The sequence below is a fragment of the Ambystoma mexicanum genome, chromosome 10 (genome assembly GCF_040938575.1).
Source record: "Ambystoma mexicanum isolate Mex_15411 chromosome 10, UKY_AmexF1_1, whole genome shotgun sequence".
NCBI lineage: Eukaryota > Metazoa > Chordata > Amphibia > Caudata > Ambystomatidae > Ambystoma > Ambystoma mexicanum.
The window spans coordinates 193,100,176-193,120,865 of record NC_090932.1 but is presented as its reverse complement, the minus strand read 5'-3'; the positions used below and the strand labels follow the sequence as shown (position 1 = coordinate 193,120,865).

The window sequence follows — 20,690 nt, the reverse complement described above, 5'->3', positions numbered from 1 at the left end:
GGGAATGTCTTGCCCACACTTCCGCAAATATTACCAGGCAGCACAACTCTGTGTTCTGAGAGAATGGCTGGGAGACAACCAACAAAAGTATGGGTGACACAAGACCGGGCGGTAGCCAGATCCCCCCTTGGAAGAAACCGTATGAAAAACAAAACAACATAGGCACCCCAACCTCCGTATAAGTGAGATCATGAAAACCACCCTAGAGGCCTGGGATAAACAAACGCGGAGGGGCATCGTGACCACAGTGGAGTCCCTTCACACCCATCTAGCGGAACCCCCAATTCCCACCGGGAATGGAGCAGGGAGCCTATGAGAAATGGGAGGCAGCGGGATACACAAAAATAGGTGAAATGTACCAAAACGAAGAAATAAGAACATTCAAAGAATGCAAAACAATACTAAAATTAACGGAAGCAGACAGATACAAATATGAACAGCTTAGGCATTGGCTGGCAACTCCAGAATTCAAAGCAGCAGCCACAAGAGAAATCAAGCCATTTGAGAAATTCTTAATAACCAACTCTGGATCAAGAAAACTGGTCTCCTCGCTTTACACCTACATCAACTCCCAGGAAGAGGAAGTCAAATGGGCATACATGGTCAAGTGGACGAGGACACTGGGGGAGGATGTCCACAAACAACAGTGGGAAGATCTGTGGAATAACATTCCAAAAATGACCCGATCAGTCCAAAAAGGGAAATGTGGCTAAAAATAGTAACCCAATGGCACTATACACCAGAAAGGCTGCACGCCATGTACCCCCAAACACCTAACACGTGCTGGAGAGGCTGCACAGAGGTGGGCACGTGGAAACACATCTGGTGGGACTGTAGGGGGATCAAAGCCTTCTGGTCAGAAATAAAGACAGAAATCATTAAGATATTCCCTGATGCGGAACAACTAGGGGAAAGAGTTTGGTTATGCGGAATAAAAGATCAGGCAGCTAAGAAATTTAGGAAACCACAATGGAGAAGTTTCATGGGACTACTTATAGCAGCATGGGCGACAATAGCCCAAAACTGGAAAAAACAAGAACCCCCACTGATTTATACATGGCTCCAAAATGTATGGGCACAACTGACCATGGAAAAGCTCACACACACAATACAAGGATCAAAAGAGACCTTTACAAAGGAATGGGGTGAGATTCTGGACTATTTGCAATCAGACTACATGGAACAATGGTGCCCTCATAATATAAGAATATCGGACATATTCAGATCATAGACATTCCCATGAACAACAGAGACAATTAGAAAACCTTCCGGGGTGGGAGGGGGGAGGGTAGGGCGGAGTTGGGGGACGGCAATGTGTTTCCAGTTTGTATCTGAAAATAATAAAATAAAACTTAAAAAAAAAGGATTCCGTCTTTGTGGGACATAATCTTTCTTTTTCTTTGCTATTACTGACTTGTACTGTTCCTGTATGCTCTAAGCTGTATCTTATCCACTGCCCTTGAAGCCTTTAGTCATACCAATATCTTATTGTTTACGTCTCTACAGGATTAATCAACCAGCCAGGGTTGACTGTTGCACATTATTTTTACTTTGGGCGCTGTATAGGTCAGACACGGGACCAGGTTGTGCATCATCTAATTGAGCTCAGACACCACTTCCCCATTGGGAGTGCTGTCCGGACTGATCACTATAAGGTTTTCCAGGATAGCTTTATAAAATGTGGGCTTTAGGTCTTGGTCAAGAACTCTAGCCCACTTCACTGTTTTCCATGCGTGTCCATTGAGGACTACGGCCTCAGCCCTCGCCTGCTCAGCACACAATGGGTTAAATGGCATTTCAGGGGATATGTCCACTTTCAACACTCTCGAGTATTCCAAAGCCATCTACTCTTACCCAGTCTGTGGCCGAAATCAGGATTTAATCTACAATGGACATCCCATTATGGCCTCTTAAGGCCGACTTTGCTGGTTGGTCTCCTGGGAAATGGCCATTAAAGGCCCTGAGCTTCATATTATTAAAACATTGGCAGTATCCATGGCACTGCCGTCTAGGGCGGTTGGCCATCAGCTGGGGGGATGTCCCAGGCATTATCCAGATCTTCCCAGAGTGCTTAAAGTTCATAAATGGGTTCCAGTTGCATATTTAAATCACCAGGTAGAATTATAATGGTTTTCGAGTAGGGCGACCCTCCCAAGATTGGACCAATTCATGCATCCTTTCCACTGTCTCAAGCCCTGTGGATTCTAAAGGTCTGTTGAATATGTTAAATTACAAAAAAACAATGATTGTCCCGTGTGCAAATCGATAAGTGCTGGAGCTCCCCAATATCCATTGGCTGCACTCACCTCTCAATTGAGAGTGCTGTCCAAACAAATGAGGATCCCCTGAAAGGGGCTACCCTACCCTACCCTAGCCGTTTGACCCTTTTTGGCTGCGACACAGAATGATCAATACCCCTGGAGGTGTATTATATCAGTGGCCCATGTTTCTTAAAGGAGGATCAGCTGAAACATACTCATAAATTCGATCCTTGAAATTCCAGAGATATTCCATGAGAGAAATTGGTGGCACGCACCTGGCCGGAGAAGAATAGGATCCTGGTCCAGTCAATCCACCTCCTTCACAGTTCCAGCCTCTGACTCCCTCATTCTATTCCCCCTTTGCTTTGACATACATACAGTCGAAGAACCATTAGCCACTGGTAAAGCTATAGTTTTACGATCAGCAATACCTTGGAGATTTATGTAGGGGCATGAGGACTTATGAGAATAGAGGTCCCCGTAGATGGGAGTGATCGAAAATCAATGGCTGAAATACCATCTACCAGGCCCCAAGATCGCAAAAACACCTGGATGTAGTCAGCGTGTTTATTGGGCATGGGGATCCGGCAGCAACTATGTCTGATCTTTTTACAGATAGGCAACCCTTAACATGTCTAAACCAATAGATAATTTTATTTTTCAGTGCCTCCTCATCCTCAAAAACATTTTGTCTGAGTTGTGGCACATTGATCATTGTCACAAAGGGTGGTTTTTCTCTGCCGGTGCACTGGCCTTTCTCTGCTCTCTGTGGCATTCACAGCAACAGAAATTCCCATACTGTTCCACTTATTATTTCCTCATGGACTACCTAATCGAAACAGAGATTGTGGGGCATCATTAATACATCTCCTGTTTGAGTTGGGGTTTGTGGTACGTTCCGGTTGCGTCTGAACACGATTACAGCCACCCCCGGAATTATCCACGATAAAACTTGGATCTTCGTGAGTGATCAAAATGATCATCACCATCTTTACCATGTGTAGTGATAGGTGAAACTCTTTTATGTACATCACACAGTAATTTTAGGGGGTCCTTTGCTTCCTTTCGCGATAGTAAGGTTGCTACATTTTCCTTTATTATATTTATGTCGTCAACCAGGCTCTTAAGACAGCCGCCAGTTTTTCAGCAACCAAGGACCTGATCTCCAACAACATACCTCAATTTCAAAAGTGTTTGCTTGGTCCTCACAAGGCTCATTCACTGTAATTACATTCTTGCCTGTATTAACCTTCAGGTCTGTTTCTGTTTGACCGTCCCGTGATTTGCCCGGTTTTACTCTTTTTTATTTTTTATTACAGGCTTCTATTTGTATACTCTCTTTTGGCCTTTCAGCAGAGGGGGAGTAGGTTCCACTTTGTCCGCTAACGCAGAATATTTGTTACTCAATGGGATCAAAGGATCAATCACAATCGGTCCCTTCTCACTCACTTTGCTTATCTAAACTATCTCAGATCCTTCTGGTTAAATTTCAGTTGTCACCCCCAATACTGTTGTTTCCACCAATGAACTTATTTTTCCTCCTGGTGAATGACATTCAATTATGCGATTTGCCATATTATGGGAGCCGATACTACTCCTTCCATCAATACGGAATACATGGCTTTTCCCATTACCTTGCCCAGGCCTATTTTCCACCTCAAAAGGGTCTAATGGATCTTTGCTTATCCTACGTTTACACACCTTAGGGTCATTGGCATTGACCAGTACTGGGTTGTCAAATGATATCAGTGGGTGGTCCCTGCTCCCATCCTCTGCCACACAGTTAAACCCTGCCCCCCCACTACGCTACCCACTATAGCCCTCTTTCTTTATCCCAAAGCTTATTTTCCACTTTAGCCCTCTATTTCATTGAGTAACCCTTTAATCTCAAATATGGAACAGAAAAAAAGCAATTAGTACCCCAGTCTAACGGGCCGGGGTACTAATGGCAATAAGACCCGAGGCGGCGGGCCAATACCGCCCACGGTAATGCCCGGGGCTTCGTTAAGGCCCTCGCTACGCTCGGGCCTATAACTACGGCCCGGGCATTACCTGGGGCGATATTGGGCCGCCGCCTCGGGTCTTATTGCCACAATATAGCCTCCGACTGCGAGGAGGCCCCTGGCAAAACCTGATAAGACCCAGAAAGACCCCTAGGGCAGAATTGGACAGCTGAGAGACAAGGATCTGCAAAACAACTCAAGACCGGGTCCTCCCCTTCCTAAAGATAGTTGGAGAATGTTTGTGGTGAGAACCCCTTGACTTTATAAGAAATGAAATCAAAAAGTGATCAGTCCAGGTAAAAGGAAGAGGAGGAAAGGTATCAGCAACGTCCTTCTGGGCATTTGTACTTGTGTTTCACTGCCTTCTGCTCATTCATCTAAACACAGGGGCCAGAAACCGAGCTACCTCAAACTGGAAAAAATCCAAATACTGTCCCCTAGGCCTTTTAGATCTGCTTCCTCAAGGTCCCTGATTGTCTGTTGTCATACTAGAATGTGAATGTGTAGCCTGGTTCAGCTGTGGCTACTCTTTGGAATGAGAGTGGAAGATGATCATCTTTGGATGATGAAGGCCTCAATAGTCTCTATAGAAATAAGCAATCTGAGGAGCTATCTACGACCCCTTACTTGTAATTTGTTGCAATCTTTGCTTTTTTCCTCGTTTTCACTCTGGTATTGGTCTCCCTGCTTCCGCTGCCTTCCCGCTTCCTCATTTACCTTCCTTCCACCTCCCTTCCCACCCCCGACATGTGATTGGGTCTTAGAGCCTTTTAACACAACCTACCAGGGCAGCCCCTGCCCAGGCACCCCTCAGCTAAGGACCACAAGGAAAAGGCAGCTCCAGACTAAGCTGCTCCACTCGTGTTTGCCCTTATTCACCTGGGAAGCCTGCTGCAGTCAACAGCAGCGACTGATATGGCGAGTGTGGTCTGGGCGGGGCGTACATCCGTTACTGTACGCCAGTAAAACTCCACCTCTCTTATTCCCTAACTATCTTATACATACCTGCATCTATCCAAGTGTGTAACTGGTTTTCATTGCACTGCTCGAGTTGTAGTTAAGTGTTCTTACGTTATACTGTTGAATCCATGTGACCTTTAAATTCTAGGAGCATTTTTCCCCACTACTGTGTATCTTGAATCTAGGTGCATTTTCCCCACTAATATGTATCTTGAATATAGGTGCATTTTTCTCACTACAGTGTATCTTGAATCTAGGTGCATGTCTCCACCAATGTGTTTCTTGAATCTAGTTGCATTTTCCACCACTGCTGTGTATCTTGAAGCTAGGTGCTTTTTCTCCACGTATGTGTGCTTTGAATCTAGGTGCATTTCCCCACTGCTCTGTATCTTAAATCTAGGTACAGCTTTCTTCACTACTGTGTATCTTGAATCTAAATGTTTTTTCTCCACTGCTGTGTGCTTTGATTCTAGGCTCATTTCCCCACTGATGTGTATCTTGAATCAATGTGCATTTTCCCCCACTACTGTGTATCTTGAATCTAGGTGCTTTTTCTCCACTGCTGTGTGCTTTGACTCTAGGTGCATTTTCCCCCACTGCTGTGTATCTTGAACCTAGGTGCGTTTTCTCCACTGCTATGTGCTTTGAATCTAGGCGCATTTCCCCACTACTGTGTATCTTAAAGCTAGATGCTTTGTCTCCACTGCTGTGTGCTTTGAATCTGGGTGCCTGATAAAACTGAGCCCTCCCTGACGCTCTAAGATATAGGCTAGTAACCCTCCATTGCACTTTTAACTACTTAGGTTAACCTTTTCTAAGGCACAGCAGTCCTAGAACAGCATGCCTTGAAATCACACTTCGTATACTCTTGGTTTAACATATGGTGAACCTGGAAGACATGCATTGAGTCTATAAAGATACCAGACTCTTGCGTTTAGATAATTTCATTACCATAGTTTCTGGTAGCCTGTCTGCCCCTCCTAGAAGATGCTCTAGGACAACCAATCAATTGCACTTGGTTTGAGTCATGGATGGCCTGCCCATAATGCCTAGGACAATCTATGCGTGTAGTAGGCTTTGCTTCCCCACAGAAGAACAGACAGAGCAACATCAAAGATAAGCTCTATCTGAGCTCAAGGTATCTATAAATGCCCCACTTCAGTGGACATCTGCCGCAGACACGGATATTCATCCGCGCACTTTAGAATCCAACTAAGACTATGAAAAATGTGGTCTATCTGGATGTGATGAACCAACTTCTGGAGCACCAGTGTCCAATTTTGGTAATGTGGACGGAACAGCAGGCTTATCTCCGAAAGGTTGTAGATCGTTGGTAAATTGCAACACAGTGAAAATACAATTATTACCCAATGATCAAAGGGACTGTCCAGTCAAGGTTGTATCAAAAATATCTACTTTAGTTATATCACAAGAAGACAGTTCTAGCAACACTGCGAAATACAACACGCCCTCTAAAGGAATCCAGAGGACAGACAGTTGGAAAGAAGGAAAAGGGATGCACTCTAGATACTGATAGGAGTGTAGTTGGTAAAGTAATTAATCGCAATTGTTCAAGGATACTTGGTTTAAGGTTTCTTGGCTTCAGCACAAAAGGAGCAATGGGTCTCAAAATGTCTGTAGGGTTCTTCTGTAAAGGACTAAGGGGACAGAACTACAATGTACCATGTGCTGTAGGTGTTCTTGGTGCTCGACAGGGTTGAGTCAGCTTCAGGGAACTTAGCAGGATTCTGAAACAGATGGGAGTCAGCTGCAGGTACCAGGGGGGCCAGACAGTTCGGCGAGCGGAGCTCGGTGAACGGCCGCAGGCTGGCTTACACGTTGGCTCTGGGTCAGGAATCGTTGTCTCAGGGCTGATCGGCGGGTCTGAAGCAGTGGTCGAGACGTCTGGGGTGGGTGTCTCTTGACAACGGCCAACGTTGCCGTCGGTTGCAGCTCCAGGAACTCGACTGGCTTGAAAATGTCCTTTAAATTGGATCTCAGTAGATGCTTGTCAAGGCATTTCACTAAGCTTCTTCAATGGGCTAGTGTCGTCCTTTAAGGCAGACAGCCCACAGCTGTGGAGTGTGTTGAAGACAACTACTCTGTCCTTGGTTGTAGATTCAGAGACCTTCTGGCAAGGCCTGTCCAGGGAGCTTGCTGCAGATCCCAGCAGGGCATGCTGTTTACTGTATCTCCCTCTTTTGCCTGGGAAATGTTTAGGGGAGGAATCTTGCTTCCCTCTTTGAATGTCCTGGCCTTCCTTCACTGGCGGGAGATGTAAGGCAAATTGTACCTTCAGCCAGGGTCCAGGGTTGAGTTCTCCTTTCTTACTTCTTGTGAAGTCTTCAGTTGATCTGCCAAAAGAGGGGCTCTGCCCTCTTTTAAAGCAAAGTGGGCCACAGTCATTGGTGTAAGCTAAGCCTACCGTAATAAACTAATTATTGGGTCCCTACCAACAATCTCCTGTATGCATGAGGTCATAATCAGATTTCCACCCATCTTCCTGTCTGTTGTTGATCAAAGAGTCTCTCTGGTTAATGGATCTCTCTGTGGTTCCTGATTAAAGTGGCAGGTCTCCCTTGAAGCTGCAGCGAGACCAGACTTTCCTGCACCTACAAACTACATTCCTGTATCTTTTGAATGTGGTCCCCTTAATGGGGTGCCCTATTGTAATCATACAGGCCTAGACATGATAGCTCACTGTCATCAATACTGAGGGCGGCAGCTGGCTTCAGGTTGACACAGCTACATATGAAATGTTTTTGGGTTTTCTGTTTCCTTTGTTTACCTCTGCAGCCAGGCCCCACGTGGGCCTGTTTGAAGTACCATCTAATTGGTATATTAATCACAGCCACCAGCTGCAGGGCCCAACAAGAGAGAAGGACGGATCCATAGAGCCTTTGTTAGTTAATCGGGCTGGCCATGGCATGGGGAAGCTTGGTCCTGCCCTTCCCGGAGATGTACTCCTGGATGTCACGTTCCAATAAAATATGGTAAGGCGGACTGTGCCTGTGGGCTAGGTCTACCCAGAGCGCACAGGTCTATGCGTTTGCCGTGGTGTGAGCATAGGAAAATGTGTGTTGATTATCCCCACACATTTTCCAGAGGCTGGTCTTCCATCCTTCCATTTTATAAAACATTTAAAAAAGCCCAGGTGAGTGCTCGTCCACCGTGCCGATGGTCGAATTCCTCACACTGGTCACATAACCTTTTTTTTACACTGAAACTCTAGAATACAGCAACAACCTACGACAAGTTTGGTCTAGCTGGGTACATATAGAGTCTCCTGAGCTAGCACTCTGTCCAGGCCTCCCTCAGCACCCTTCCATGTGCTTGACCTTCCGGGTTACTTACTAGAGCCTAGCCAGCCCCCTAAATCCTAATCTTGGCAATGCATACACTCCTATATTAATCATTCACTTAGAACTTTCCCATACCTGGACTTTGGTCCCCAAGGGTGTTCCTACCACCAGGCATGTTGAGGCTATACAAATTGGAAAAGGCACTATATAAATGACTACTACAATACAGTACAATACAATACAATAATCCAGGCAAATGAATGGAGGTGAACCATCTGGCCCCACCAACGTTTGAAATCACCCAACAGAATGATGCAGGTGTGCTGTCCAGAGATAGTATTATTTTCTGCAACCACTCTGAGGGAAGGATCCATATCAGGCAGTATGTAAATGGCCAAGATCGTGACTGAATAGGAACTCATTTTAACTAGCAGAGTTTTGATGGGGGATCTCCTTGTTTGTACTAAGGAGGCTAGCCTTATAACTAAGGCTAGCCCCCCCGCTTATCTGATCTATCGGTAGATCGCAAAAACCTACTTATCGGGTATATCATTAGTTAAAATAGGGGACGTTTCACCAGGGACATCATTTCACCAAAATGCCAGGGGTAGCGGAAGTGACATTACATGACCCCTGGCATCTGATGACATCACAGGAAGTGAAATGTGTGTGGTGAACGCTCACAACCTTCCTTTGTTAGATAACTCTTATGGTTAAATCACTACTAATTTCGAATTCAAAGTAGGGTGCAAACCCGCTGGAAAAGGTGCCTCTGTGGAACGGCACACAACGAAAACAGGGGGTAAGGACCAAGGCCGTTAAGCCAGGAAGTGATGCCATTTGACTGCACCCCAAAATGACATCCGGGGAAGCGATAAAACACACCCTTTCACCCCTTTTAATGAGTCTAGCAATTATTGTATAGAATTCTAGAAAGACAAATTATTTGTTCTTCCTATTCCTTCTTATTTAGGGTCACTGCTCAAATTATTACACTTGTGGAACCCCCTGTTTTTTTAAAGAGGCCTCATCAAGAAAGCCATCCACTCCAGAAACAAAGAGCCACATGGCACTGGCCACAGCCCAGGAGATTCAATGTAAAAGAAAAAGAATGTTTTTGGAATTTTTTTTAGGGGTAGCAAGGGAGATCTCGGGGGTCGCAAGGTAGGCCCCTGGTGACCCCCAAATGACGACCCTGCGTTTCACATGACATCCAAATTTCTGTAATGGCCAACAAGTCATGAGCACTACACAGGAGGTCAGCTGTATATAAATAATTGGTCACCACAGGACCAGCATTAATCAATATGCCACGATAGAGTGAGGAGTGTTTAGTCAAATTGACAGTTGATGCAGCAAGGGGTGCATGTGGGTACCTGTCCGTCCCATGCCATGCTACGTTAATTCATCAGCACCTCACTATTGTACCGGCTAACAATATTATTTTCAATCAAACCGTTCATGATCTCACTATCTAACCTGATATTTGTGAATGCTAAGGTAAGGCGGAGGGACCTGGGATAAGAGATGGCTACTTGAGGGGTCGCGACAGCAGTAACAGTGCTGACGGCTGCAGACTGGCTTGACTGAAGTATGACTTTAAACACCAAGTCCTGCACGGCAATCAATAGACATAAAGGGCAGACTCTGGAATCAGTTGGAGCCTGTCAAAGCTGTTCGGAGCACACTACACTTGTGAAAACTATCCCTCATCCCAACAATGTGGGGCTGTACTGATGCTAATAACAAAAAAATTGCATTTATAACAGGCAAACTGCCAATAGTTTGGGCTTTTGTGTAGTCATGGGAAAGGCATTTGTCAGGCACTGCCATAGTGGAATTAAATACCCATTGTTGGTATCAAGTTCAAAATGGTGCGAGTACCTGGACATCTAATAGCAGTGCCTGGCAAATACCTAATACTTATAAACAAGCCAAAACTGTTGGCTTTGCCAATGCTTGTCTTTAACAGGACTTCAGTGAAGGGCACAGAGAGTGTTTGTAAATCGTGTGGCTGAAGGCAGGCCTGGTAAGAAAGATATTTTCATTATACCATTAGGGTGTTTACAACGCCAGTTAAGTCATTCATTCGTAAAAGACTGCTTTGAAAAAACACTGGCAGGCACTTTGAATGCAAAGCCTGAGGCCAAGGACTGATTAAAGCAAGCTGAAAGAGTTCCCATGAGGAGGTTTTTTAGGGCGAGAAGAGGCAGGAATGGCCATAGAGATTAGCATGGCCATGGGCAGGCAATGGCTTGCTACATAACCAAAAAAAAACCTATAGACTCTGTGTCCTTCCTCACATGTCCTTCCTCTCTGTCTGTACTCCAATGCAATGCTTTTGGCTTATAGGTGTTGCTTGCGACAACTTTTAGCCCAAACTAAATAGAGTGCAACGTTAAAATAGCATACAAATGTGGCGTGGCTTGATGCTCAACAGGTGTGGGGGCCCCTAGAGTGATATTGGTGATTAACAGGCACATGCATTAAGGTGTGAAGGCTCCAGTGAGTGATGCCCGGCCGTGTAGTTCTTAGTACAGGAAGTGGAAACATTTGGAATGCTATCGTTGCATGTGCGCATTGTGCGAGCCTCCTGTGGGTTTCAGTGATGCCCAGGAAATCAAGGGCTGGCTAATGCACGGTAGATGCATGTGTCAGGGAGCCTGTGTCTGCGACGGCCTTGCACAGATGGGCAATGTGCAGGGTCCTTGCATATGGTATCCTTGATTGTCGGGGACAAGTGGCTCTGGAATGTTTTCTGGTGGGGCTAGGTTTGGGCATTCGCTGAGCAATAAGTATCCCTTGGCACTGGGCCAGAGCTGGTGGAAGCTTTGAAGCGGCTTCTGTTATCCTGGATGTCTCTGCAGCTCACTTCCGGTACCAGCTTCTATCCACTAATTAGTCTGGAAGCGCCGGCGTCAAAACATAGAGCTTTCCAGAAGGTGAGCCAGACCCACTCATTGCTTACACTTGCAGGGTGCACCCACGGGCCGAATTACTTAATTCTCTGAGCCTTTCCGGGATAGAAATGTATACACTGGCACTGGTGTGTATGGGGCCGTGGGAGCTGCTGCTCAGACTTGAGGTGCATGGAACTACACATTGGCCTCGGTGCTGGAATGGGCGTGGGAATAGTAATCCATGTTGTAGTCCGGGATGGAGCCAGTGCCATTCTTTTTGGGAGGAGGCCTGGAGGACAGTTTTAAAAAGCAGGTTGGGGTTGGGGCTGTGAAGTCATCGCCCAGTACCCACTGCCCCTCCAAGTGCCTGCATGCTCACTATCAATTGTGGCTAATTTGCTTTGTGCAGTCTGGCATCTGTAAACCGCTTACGTAAGTGTTCTTTCTACCCCCAAATGACCTGAAATAATTGAGAGGGGTGCAAGCCCCTTACTATCACAGGTGAGAGATTTGGCATGCTTTTGTGGAAGTGCTCTCCTGCCCCCACTCACCTGTGCTGAGCGTCACTGCAAAATGCTGTCTTCTGCCTGCAACTTCCTCAATTTGGGTTCATCCCTCCCAAGGCGGCTGCTGGCTCGGCCACTGGTTGCCGTTTCAGCCCAGAAATGGCAATTGTGATGCAGGCTGGTGTAGATCGCTTGCCATTATGGTTCTGTTTTTCCTGGTTGATGTCTGTGTCTGTTTCCCTTTTCCCCCCTGGTTATGGTGTTCTCCCTTTCTTTCCTCAGGTGACTGGCCGCAGTAAGGCTGCCGCCGCTGACCTTCGACCTGGTGACATCATCAGATCCATCAATGGCGATAGCACGGATGAGATGCTGAATGTGGAAGCACAGAACAAGATCAAGAAAAGTCCATCCGATCTGCGACTCGGCGTGGACAGGTGTGGTCTGTGGCTGTGCTGCTGCCGATGTAGGGAAAGCATTGAGGGATTAAGAGGCGTGGGAGGATGTTTATTATGAATTATATAAAAATGTACTTGATGCTTTTTTGCTGGATTATTGTCATTGTAATGGGTTATTTATAACGCGCTTAATACCCGGAGGATCGGACCTGTGTTGCTCTGACTCGTCTTGCATTGGAGATGAGAAAGTTGCCCCTGAGCTATCCTCCTGATTACTTCATCTTCCAATCTCTCTCCAGCAATAGGTGTCAATATTACCCAATGTAACGATAGTATGGCTTTGACCCCCGCTCTGGGGGGCGGACATGGCCGGTAACAGCCCGCAAGCCAGAGCCTAGGCTCGTCGAGGCGCAAATGTTTTTTTTTCCTCTGGAGGGAAAAAAGGGGAAAAGATGGCTGCCACCATAGGGAAAGTCTAAGTCCCTTTTCAATTCCTATGGCAGGAGACTGGAGGAGCTCTGGGACCCAAGCACAAAGATCCGGTCCAGCAGGTAAGTAGGGACGGAGGGGTTGGAGGAGCAGTATGGTTTGTTTCGATGGGGTGAAAAGAGCCTCCATAACAACATTTGCTGTGCGCAGTGCGGCATGGAGTGTGGGGTGGGGAGTGGTTCATCGTGGTGCCGTTTTGGAGAGGAGAGACTGCTTATCATTTCCATACCACAGAGGAGGTGCTTTCTCTGACTGTTTCCAGGAAAGAGCCTACATAACATTTGCTTCAGGGAGACCGGCGCAGAGAGTGGGGTGTGGAGTGGTTTGCTGTGGTCTACCGGGATGACCGCTGACCTAATGACTCCCCTGGGAGCCCCCTCCACGCTTGACACAGCACATACGGCTTCTCTGCCTTTTCTGCTTGTTTGTACACAAATATGAAACCCAATTCATGCAGCGCCACTGTGCGTGTGGGTAAATGACTGTGCAGTCGCCCCCTGCCCCCCAGGGGTAGAACTGCACCCAACCGGCGCCCCCTGTACAAAAAAAGACCAGCACGAGGGTGCTGAATTGACACAGAACTCTATGTAGAACAAAATCACAGGCTACTATGGAACGCTGGTGTCAGTGTTGCCAAGTATTGTTGCGCCAACCCTATTGAGGTAAGGTTCTAAGTGTGTTTGTGTCGGTACTGCACGGTCTGCAACAGGTAGGGGATCACTGAAACACCTTACCAGTCAGATTAAGCCAATATACAAGAAATCTAATCTCCCCACAATTGTGCACTCAGTGTCTTGTAATAGCAAAAAGAATTGGTTACACATTTGATTCTGTGTTGTCAATGTCTGGTTTAATTTATTTTGGATTTGGAAGATTGCATCATATCCCATGTAAACATACATTCAGGTATGTGACTTGTGACTTTCCTTATATGTTACATACAGTTAATGTGCAAAGCCAACAATAACCTTTGGCGCACATGTATTCATGTTTCGCCAATCAAATGGCTTTCTCCGGGCTTGTGCTTCCAGTTTCTGATGGTTACAGCTATGTCTATTGTCGAACGTTGCTGCCTTTGACCCAGTTTGTCTCCTACGTTATACTTTATTTATTGGTAAGTACAGCATCTGCATCATAATTGTTTCAAACATTCATTGTGAGTAAGCATTAGTAAAAAATACATTTGAGATGATTCCATGTGGTTTAGGTTGGAATGCAGCTTTAATAGCTGGCCATGAGGCAAGTCGGGTGTATACCTTTTGCCTCCCTCCAACTTGATTGGTGAAACATAAATGCACGTGCACCAAAGGTTATTGTTGGCTTTGTACTATGGACTGCGGGCCCAAACTGTAACGGCAGCCTTAGTTGTCACTCCTGCCTCCTTAACCCATGACATTATGGATATTTTAATACCAGAGAAAGCTCTTACACTATCACTGTATCAACAACAACTCCTCCCTGCTAAATTTGTGCATAGATTTCCAGAGGAATTTAATGGGGCACATCTGTGGAGGGCTGAATTCCTCAATGAATTTCGATAATATTATCAGCACACAGCTGTAGGCCCTTCCCGATTTGGAGCAATTGATATCGCCTTCGAGCTCTTCCGGCTCCTCTGCTGGTGAGAGGGGAAATGATTCTCACGGTGAGGCCCTCTCTCCCGCTGAGCCAAGTGGGTGGAACCATCTAGCGGAGGGGTCAATGTCATATTCCTCTATAAACACGATGTCTGCTTTGATTGAGGCACTTCTGGTCCTTTCCTCCAACGTGGCCAAAGAGCAACGAGAACGAAAATATATCCTTGCGAGGGTCGTTGATGCTATCCTATATCCGCACGAGGCTGCTGCTGAACAGACAGTATGCGCGCAGGATTGATCACTTACTGCTCTTCCAAATTACATCACAATTACTGGAACATCTCTCTCCCAATCAATTGTTGATCTAACAACTCAAGTGCCTGAATCGACCAATACTGATGTGACTGCATTTCCCTCATCTAATGCCCATGTTGACATTTACGTTAAAATATCATTCCTTACGGTGCATGACAATGAAGATCAAGTGACCCCTTATGAGCATAATGGCAATGTAATAATGGGGACAAAGCCGCGAAGGAAACTGCCAGCTCCCCTATGCTACAACATCGCTCCTCACGAGGCCTCGACTGCTTATACTTCACGGCCATACCGCCATAATATCCGGGAAACAAGCCTAGCAACAGGGGACACAAGATGTTCTGTCACCCAAGGTGCTGGCACTGTGCAGCAAGCCTAATTGCATGACCCCATTGACAGGTGGTAACAGGCCAACAGTCCTGCCAAAAGTGTAACATGGGTGCCAAAGGAACAACTCCATACTGATGCTGTACAACATGCTGCCCCTGACTTTCAACTATTGAACACGACAAGCATAATAAAAAGGCTGCCTCTCGTGCATAAAGACACAGTGTCACGTGGGCAGCCAATACATCTTCGAATTCCTGGCGCATCGAATGCAGGCCCGAGAGAACCTGCAGCCATGTACACTGTTAATCCCTTCCCCAATTGCCATGAACAAGGCAATTGCAGGCAAAGGCATCACCCAATGCCTCATAAGCTTACTGTGTCCATCTGCATTTAGTTCAGTCTCGCACACCAATGTGGACGCACTAATGGGAGGGATAGTGATGAGTCAGCTAGCCCACAGTGCTCTAGCTCTGGGCTAGCGGGGGAAACTGGAGGAAATCAATCCACGTGCCTCCAGCCCATTCATATTGAACTTGCTTAAGAACATCCCGGCTTTCAGAGATATCAAAAGCGAGGATATCATCCTTGTAGAGCTGCCCGAAGCCGACAGTCGCACTAATAGGGCTGTTATGGAAATTATTTCACCTGCTGTGACGACTACTTCTGAGTGCCTATCATCTGGACCTTAGGAAATTGGGCTATCAGCTGACAGCTTGTCGGAAACACTCATTTAACGTTGACACTGAGGAAGCAGTAGCTGAACCCCTGACCAAAACTTTACAAAGCCAGTCCCAGGACCATCATGTCAATGAAGTAATGAGGCTACTCGCTACCGCGGAGAGCCTAAAAACGTCATCGTCAGCCACTCAAAGGGTTATTGATGAATGGATCCCGGACTCCTTTATGTCTTGACCCGCGCATCTAAAATACTGTTAATGGTCCTCGTGGAACACACGTGGATTTAACTCATTTCTGTCCAACCCAGGTGGCCTTTCTTTACTACTAACTAGCAATGTGTTTCTTTTGCAGGCGACGTGGCTCATGAATATTTTTTTCTTTGATGGCTTAACATACTATGCAATCCTGCAACGCGCAGAATTAGGGGGCGCCCGATGGGAGGATTAGCCATTGGGGCCAGAACTAATACATCACTTGCTCCCCCGATTCCCCTTGAATCCTATCCGCCATAATTACTAATCCTCAACAAAAAGATCGCAACACTGATTGTGAATATTTACGACCCTGCGGGAGCTGAAAGTGCTCCGACGCTGAGATGCAAGGTGGATGAAATCTTGCAACTTTGGTATAATCAATGCCCGTTGGGATGCATAGTAGTGGCTGGGGATTTCAATGAGGAGATGGCCATCACACCTCACAATGATGAATGGACTGCAGACACAATGCAGCTGGTCTAGCGCCCAGCCGAAAGGCGCCTGGATGGGGCAATTGCTTAGAAGCTCATGATCTAACATGTCTTAATGCCAAGGAGGGCAGGGGAATACTGCTCAAAGCAACTTGCTCCAATGGCAGATCTGAATCTTGCCTGGACTATGTCTTTACGTGCTATGAACATTGGCCCCTCTGCAGTGCTATTTTCCTTATACTTAACATCCTCAGTGACCATAGCCTTCTGAGCTGGCCATGCCAGCTGGGGGCTGAGCACAAATATGAACACAAGCGCAGATGTCCCTTAGTTCGTATAAATAATCAGGTAATAGGCTTACCTGTTCTGATGCAAACATTGAGAGATTTAACACATGTTTGTTTGGACCATGTATGGATGGAAACCATGTTTGCATATTAAAACTGGGACATGCGGAAGGTCATGCACGTGCTTTCTGCCTCCCTTAAGCTGTGATGTGTGACCAATTCTGGGAAACATGAAGTGGGGGGGCCTTTTGATCCATGAATAAACGAGAGAAAGAAGCAGTCCCGTCGAGACAGGGCTGTGGTTACTAGGACCAAGGGTTTGACTAGCATTGAATGGAGAGCTGCAACAACTCCCCTTACCCCCCAAATATAACAACTGGCTTTGCCATCATAAGCGCTCTCTGCACAATGCAAATTGGAAACGCATGTTCAAACTTCTCCATATTAATTACAACAAAAAATGGTAGTCCTACTACCGGCGCTACCTGTGCGGTGCCACTGCTAATGAACTCAATCCCATCTCTGAGACAGCTTGGCTCACCCAAATCTCATCACTATACTATGATGAAAGGATTGTGGAAATTTCTATGGATGAGGGGGCAAATACTTGCGTCACGGGGCAAGGGCCCGCTAACCTTGCTTTTGGCCTTGAGGATATTCTGGGAATCATTATGAGACTGCGAAGTTCCAGAGCCCCGGGCCCGGATGTAATTCCCAACATTCTCTACAAATCCAACCCTGACTATTGGTCGGGGAATCTGGAACGCTGGTTTAAGAACATCTTACTAACTGGGTCTGTGCCTTGTGGTTGGCTGGAGTCCATATTGATCCCCATCTATAAGAAGGGCAATGTGGGGGATTCCTCCAACTACAGGTCACTAGCCATGTTAGATACCAGCACCAAGATCTTTGCCTCACTGATTCTGAAAAAGTTGAACACCTGGGCCGAAGCTAGTGGCAGACTAAAAAAGTTTCAAACAGGCTTCAGGAAGGCACACAGCACAGGGCGCAGCGCTTGCATACAACAATACCTTGCTTCTGAAATGACAATGAACAAGCGGAAACTGTACGTGTGCTTTGTTGATTTTTCCAAGGCTTTAGATTCCATCTCTCAGCCATTGCTCTGGAGCAAACTGCCACAATGGGGCCTGAACCCTTTGCTTTCGTACTTCATCATGGCTTTGTACCAAGACACCCCAGTGACCAATCCGCTTGAACCAAGAGCAAGAGATATCATGGCAGCTCAGAACTCATATATTCTGCAAGCACGGGTGCGTACTGGCACCCCTGCTGTTCAACCTACGTGTCTCAGATCTGGATGAAACTGAGAGAAACTCATAACTTTCCTCCTCGGATAGGCTCGGAATCTGTTCTGTGGTTAATGTACGCGACTGACACCGTCCTCGTGGGGTGAGCACAGATGGGGCTCCAGCGGTCCATAGATGCCTTACAGAACTATGCATCTACTAACTACCTTGGCATCAATGCCAACAAGACTAAGGCAATGATACTGGCTAGTAAACTGAGGGGAAAGAACTCGTATTCTTGGAAACTCAACAACTCCGCATTGGAAGCAGTGGACGGGTTCCCTCACCTGCACAGCTCCTACCCTTTGCTGCCATGAAGACTATGTCAAGACCAAACTATTTAGAAAATGGTCAGTGATTAAACGCTTCGTGGCGAAACAAGGTGGCAATAACATCGAAGTGTTACTAGCTGTGTATACTACCAGCATTGTTCCGGTATTAATTTATGGGCTTGAATTTATCTCAGAATCCCATGTTGCCTGGTTGGGAAAACTGGAGGGAAAAATCTGCGGAACATTTCTGGGGGTTCCAAGTGCAGTGGAGACTCTTCATTGTGAACTGGGCCTGCAGTCCTTACGGGCTAGTTGGGGCATACAACGCTGGAAGCTATATCCCTCGCTCTAGTCTGTTTTGATCAATAGTGAGACTCCTGCAGGACTTTTCTCAGGAAGATACCGAGCCCCTGTCTCAATTCCTTTTTGGCTGCACTAAAAGGGACTGCATGCACACACACACAATTCTGCAACATGAACCTAGCAGTAGATACTAGTTTGGTCGCAGCTATAAATATGATTGTTCCTGATGTTCTGAATAAGCTGCCGAGCGTGCAGGACGACCAGTTCTGGAGCACACTGATCGGGGCAACTTCCCTAGTGGTCACCTGCGCAGCCTATAACATCTGGCAGGAGGCACTCAGAAGCATAGCATTGATTGCCAACAAATAGTTATCACTGGTCCTCTCTACCCGTTGAATTTGAGATGTTGGACTAAATTCCTAAACACAGCGAGATTCGTGCATGATTAATGCACCAGTTGGGGAAGTTAACCTCTCTTTGCTGGTAGCATTGATATAATGCATATTGTGTCTGATTAATTAATTGGATTTGTGAACGCATTCGGGACACTAGCCGAACATTTTATGAGGATTAATTGAAGCAATATGAAATGTCAATTGCAACATGTATCGATTTCATAAGGAAAAAGAAATGGGATTTTAGCTATTGTGCAAATTGCAAATGTTTTTTTATTATGAATATGCAAATGGATTTTAACATGTTCTTTTTATTCTTTTGTAAATTGTGCTTAAGGTTGTATTGCTTTTCTTAACCAAATGCACAATAGATAAAACATACTAAATAAATAAAAAGAGGGGCTCAGCCCTCTTTTAAAGCCAAATGAGCCACAATGATTGGTGTAGGATAAGCCTACCTTAATGAACCAATCCTGGGTCCCCACCAACAATCTCATGTATGCATGAGGTCATAACCAGAGTGCTTTGCAACAGAAAAGGTAAAGGGGTGTAAACATGTAATACTAAGTCCGACCCTTCTTCTTGTATATTTTGGATCAAAGGGTCTGTCTGGTCAATGGAGCTCTCTGTGGTTCCTGATTAAAATGGCAGGTCTTCGTTGAAGCTGTGGCTGGACCTTACTTTCTGGTGCTGTTAATCCACATACTCATACTGTTATGAATGAATGAATACAATACTTTACTGTTTAACAATCAAAGGTGTCCCGTGTAAAGAAAACATAGAAACAAAGTTCTCTCACCTGGGGGTAGAAGCAAGAACAGCAGTTGAATATGTAGGAAAAAAGATACTCAGATGGAGATTGATCTCTGTTTCTATCCTCAGATGACAATTAGAATTCCCCCTGAGAAACACCCAATGACCCGGGACAAAGGCCAGGGCAAAGGGAGGTTCCCAGGGAAACCCTCTTGGGGAATAAAACCCTGTGGAGCGGCTAGTGAGCGTAGACTCCTGGAAACGCCCCGTAAAAGTAGATTACGCTGTCCCGGGAGTGTGGTGATGAATAGGCGTGTCTTTAAAGGATTGGATCCAGAGCAGAAGTGTCAGATTGGCTAAAGGGAAATAGCGAAACAAAGTGATTAGAATTGGTTCTGCCTAGTACTGGAAAAGACACTTCTAGAAGCGGGACTCTTACCAAGGGATCTGATGGTAACAAGATTTAGAAATGAGAGTAACCGAAGATCCGGTATGATCTGAATGATTGGGCACACTGGATAGTGCAAAACAAAGGAAAATGATGAACAAACACTGAGGAATAATTGGAAGCAATCTACACACCGAGAGGAGAGTAGAGAACAATAGTTACCCAGAATAAACAGAGACGCTTTCTATCTTGATGGATGACTGAGGTTCAGAAGGGATGAGAGCACAGGGAGTTGGATCTGGATGACGAAAACCGAAGAGCAAACTATGAGCCCGCAAGATAAGAAACCAAAATTCCCATAAATGTTCCAGGAGAAACAGATGCCTACCAAAGGACACTCTAGTAAACTACACCGGTCGAAGGCTGATGCAGGAAACAAATTCTCCCAAAGCCAGTTGCTTGGGCAGCTCTGATAGAACACCAGAACGGGAAGGATACGAGGCGTCCTAAAGTAAACACACACAAACAACAACCGTGACCAATAAGTTTCAATGGTAAAGTGGCAATAGGAAAATAAGCCC

The 20,690-nt window shown here is 46.0% G+C and overlaps 1 protein-coding gene across 2 annotated transcripts in view; it reads left to right on the top strand.

Moving 5' to 3' along the window:
- The window catches only part of PDLIM2 (PDZ and LIM domain 2), a 439,577-nt gene that overhangs the window by 114,853 nt on the left and 304,034 nt on the right, over window positions 1-20,690 (top strand). For both annotated transcript variants that reach the window (XM_069617703.1, XM_069617704.1), the window contains one exon: window positions 12,215-12,366. In XM_069617703.1, coding sequence (XP_069473804.1) covers window positions 12,215-12,366 — 152 coding nt within the window. The remainder of the gene's footprint in view (window positions 1-12,214; window positions 12,367-20,690) is intronic.